At 56.7% G+C, this 3,606-nt stretch overlaps 1 protein-coding gene across 1 annotated transcript in view; it reads left to right on the top strand.

The window, feature by feature from the left end:
• LOC104522051 (multidrug and toxin extrusion protein 1) overlaps window positions 1-3,606 on the top strand; it is a 6,460-nt gene that overhangs the window by 167 nt on the left and 2,687 nt on the right. The window contains 12 exon segments of the mRNA XM_029084079.1: window positions 180-299; window positions 301-366; window positions 715-816; window positions 997-1,065; window positions 1,320-1,468; window positions 1,586-1,628; window positions 1,758-1,802; window positions 2,182-2,279; window positions 2,386-2,483; window positions 2,996-3,109; window positions 3,245-3,312; window positions 3,562-3,586. Of these exon segments, the coding sequence (XP_028939912.1) occupies window positions 180-299; window positions 301-366; window positions 715-816; window positions 997-1,065; window positions 1,320-1,468; window positions 1,586-1,628; window positions 1,758-1,802; window positions 2,182-2,279; window positions 2,386-2,483; window positions 2,996-3,109; window positions 3,245-3,312; window positions 3,562-3,586 (997 nt within the window).

Genomic DNA, 3,606 nt, shown 5'->3' with positions numbered 1-3,606 from the left:
TGCCCTGCCCTGCCCTGACCCCCTGCCTGCGCTTCCCATCGCCGCCCCGGCTGCCGGCAGCAAGGAGAGCGCGGTCAGCTCGCCCGGCCCTGGCTGAAGTTCACCCCATCGTGGTTACACATTGCTCACCTCAGCTGGGTGGTTTTAACAGAGCACAGAGGAAGAGGGTTGTTTCACTCCCCTGGCAGAGCGGCAGCATGAAGAACCTCCCCGAGGAGAATGGCTTCAGCGAGGCGATGGCCACTGGCCAGCGGGATCTCACACCCGGCAGCTGCGGGAAGAAACGCCGCTGGCTTTAGCGTGCGCCTGGTCCCGGTTCACTTCTGGGAGGACGCAAAGAAGTTGCTGCTGCTGGCAGGGCCACTGGTAAGGACCCTGGGAGGGGAACGCTGGCATGTCGGGGTGGCTGCAACCACAGCTGATGCCATGAGCACCTTAAGGAACAAGTCTGCTGGCCAGTAGAGCCCAGCCGAGGTGAGACCTCCAACAGCTTGTGGAGAAGACAGACAGGGAATGCTGCTAAACACCCAGCAAGGGGCTTAAAAACCTCAGATCAGCTTCACCTGATGTGCCAGGGATTGGGTTGCTGAGGAGCTACAAGCACTCAGCTGAATGCATCCAGCTGCACTCCCAGCCTGTGCCGTGCTCTGGTCTGGGGGTCTCCACCCAGCACCCTCGTCTCTGACCTTCGCTTCTCCTCTTCCTCACACTTAGATCCTGATCCAGCTGCTGATCTTCCTGATACACCTTGTCAGCTCCATATTCTGCGGCCACCTGGGCAAGGTCGAGCTGGCCTCCGTCACGCTGGCCATCGCTGTAAGCATTCCTGGGGGCTGCTCCAGCGCCGGGCACCAGCTGGGATGGGATATGGGAGTGGAAGCAGATAAGGACAGAGGAGATATCAAATTCTCACTTTTCCTTTTAGCTCCTCTCCCTACCTAGAAGTCTGAAATGCTCAATGTTCTCTCTTTGTTTTTTTAACTCCTCTTTTTCCAGGTTATAAACGTTATGGCCATCTCTGTAGGATACGGTTTGTCTTCAGCATGTGACACCTTGATATCGCAGGTGGGTGAGAGATGCTGCCACTTGTCCTGGTGACATGGGGTTTTCCAGCATCGGCTGCTGCACAGAGCCCTGGCTGCATCTACAACTTGGGGAAGCTTGTCCCCCATAACAGGGAGCTCCGTGCTCCCCTTGAAATACCAAATCCTTCCCACGTGGTCTCCAGGGTGGTCAGGGCTGCTCTGCAGGGTCCCCCCGTCCCCCCAGCACCAGCGTGCTGCCAGCGCAGCAGAACTGACCATCCTCTCGCCTTGCAGACCTATGGCAGCAAGAACCTGCTGCGTGTGGGGGTGATCCTGCAGCGTGCCACCATCATCCTCCTGCTCTGCTGTTTCCCCTGCTGCGCCATCCTCATCAACATCGAGCAGCTCCTGCTCCTCATGCGCCAGGACCCTGAGGTCTCCAGGTCTGGTGGCCCCATGGCCCAGACACCACTGGCTTGTCCCTGGGCATGGTGGGGCTGCAAGGGAGGGGGAGTGGTGGCCATGACCTCTTGCTGACAGTTCCTCTTGTGCCCCCCCAGGTTAACCCAGCGCTATGTGATGGCATTTGTCCCTGCTCTCCCGGTGAGTCCCTGTGGGCACCCTGGATGTTGGCCATGCACAGGAACTGGCCATCCTGCTCCTATTTTCCAGCGCAGCAGCACAGCTCCTGCTCAGCATTGGCCTCATCTCATCCATCAATTTCTTTTTTAGGCAGTTTTTCTGTATAACCTGGAGACAAGATACCTGCAGAACCAGGTGGGTTCCATGGCCCTCACACCCCTGAAGGGTTGTCCCCAGTCCTTGACCACACACTTGGCATTTTTCATGCTTGCTGTTCCCGGTGGCCTTGCAGCATTTGTCCCCACCATCGTGTGGGTGCCCTGGAGCAGCTCTGACGGTGGAGATCACCCCATCCCATGGCCAGTTATATCCATCTTCCTGATGGACCTCTCTTCACACTTCCCTGTGTCAGGGATTTACCTCCAACACGCTCATTTTCCAAGCAGGCAACAGCATCAGAAGTTTATTTTTTGGCTGGGCAAGCTGCTGAGCACGGGGCTGGTGGGGACCTTCACACCACTCCCTCCTGAAGCTTTTGTGAAGGCGCTGTACCCCCATCTCCTCCTCTTTCCAGATGATCATGTGGCCGCTGGTGCTGAGTGGGATCGTCGGAAACATCGTCAACGTGATCGCAAACTGCATCTTCCTCTACGTGCTCCACTTGGGCATCATGTGAGTAGCATCCACATCCCATGGAAGGGAAAACTCAATGCTCTGGCACCCCGAGGCTGGGGAGGTGTGAGCAGGATGCTGACAACCTTTCTCATTTCCTTTGCAGGGGCTCTGCCTGGGCCAACACCGCTGCTCAGTACGCACAAACCATTTTCTTGTTCCTGTATATTATAGGCAAGAAACTCCACGTGAAGACCTGGGGAGGTAAGAGCAGTTCCCCAGCTCCCTCTGGTTCCCACTTCATGGGAGTGTTCATGAGTCTTCCCCCACTTCCTTCAACAGAATTCTGTTAGTCCTAAGGGTGAAATATTAACCCGGGAACACGGTGCTGCTTCGGTGGCAGCACATCATGCGCAAGTGTTGGCAGAGCACCGTGCCGGGCAGTAAACATTAATTCTGGAGAAATGAAACTTTCTGATGAGGCTTCTTAGGGTTCAGACGCAAAACTGGATGAGCACAGACGTAAGCATGAGGTTGTCCTTAGATGCTCTGCTCTGGGACGGATGAGCCGAGGGTTGCATCGCTTTGGCCCACAGGACAGCATCAGCAGAGCTTGTACGTGCTCTGCTGTATTGCAGGAGGTCCTATGGAGCTGAGGAGCGTTGTCCTGCTGGCTCTGCAAACAGGAAAATCACCTCCAGCTACCTCAGGTGCTCTCAAGGATGTAACACATGGCCAGTCTGGTCCTCCATCAGTGACATTTCTCCTCTCTTCAGGCTGGTCCAGCGAGTGCCTGCTGGAGTGGGACAGCTTCACCTCCCTGGCTGTCCCCAGCATGCTCATGATGTGCATCGAATGGTGGACCTACGAAATCGGGAGCTTCTTGATAGGTCAGTGGAGAGGGGAGGGCTGCGAAGAGGTGGAACTGAGTGTGACCCAGAGTGGCAGCCATGGCAGTCACAGTGGCTGAGAGCAGCTCTCCTTTGGGCACCCACAGCCAGCGCTGACCTTCTCCTCTCCCCCAGGCCTGCTGGGCGTCGTAGAGCTCTCTGCCCAGTCCATCATCTACGAGGTGTCCGTTGTTGCTTTCATGGTAAGGGCTGGGGGTTATTATTTCCAACCAGGGCTCCCTAGGCACAGTCCAGCGAAATTCAGCTCCACCAAGTCTTGGTTTTCCCCTTCTGCCCTTAAGCCTCTCCCTGCTCCTGCCTATCCCTCCTATGGAGATGTTTCAAATTAAACCCTCAGCCCCGTTCCCCTCTCTGCGGGGTGGTTATTCTGCTGTCCCTGTGACAGCCCCATTCCCCAGGCGCAGATGCAAACATCAGCCCTGTGGTTTCAGATCCCCCTGGGACTCGGCACGGACGGCAGCGGGGAGGGGGGGGAC

Source organism: Antrostomus carolinensis, unplaced genomic scaffold (assembly GCF_000700745.2).
Source record: "Antrostomus carolinensis isolate BGI_N321 unplaced genomic scaffold, ASM70074v2 scaffold35843, whole genome shotgun sequence".
Classification (NCBI taxonomy): domain Eukaryota; kingdom Metazoa; phylum Chordata; class Aves; order Caprimulgiformes; family Caprimulgidae; genus Antrostomus; species Antrostomus carolinensis.
Note: the sequence above shows the minus strand (reverse complement) of the source record. Positions and strands in the feature narration are given on the sequence as shown.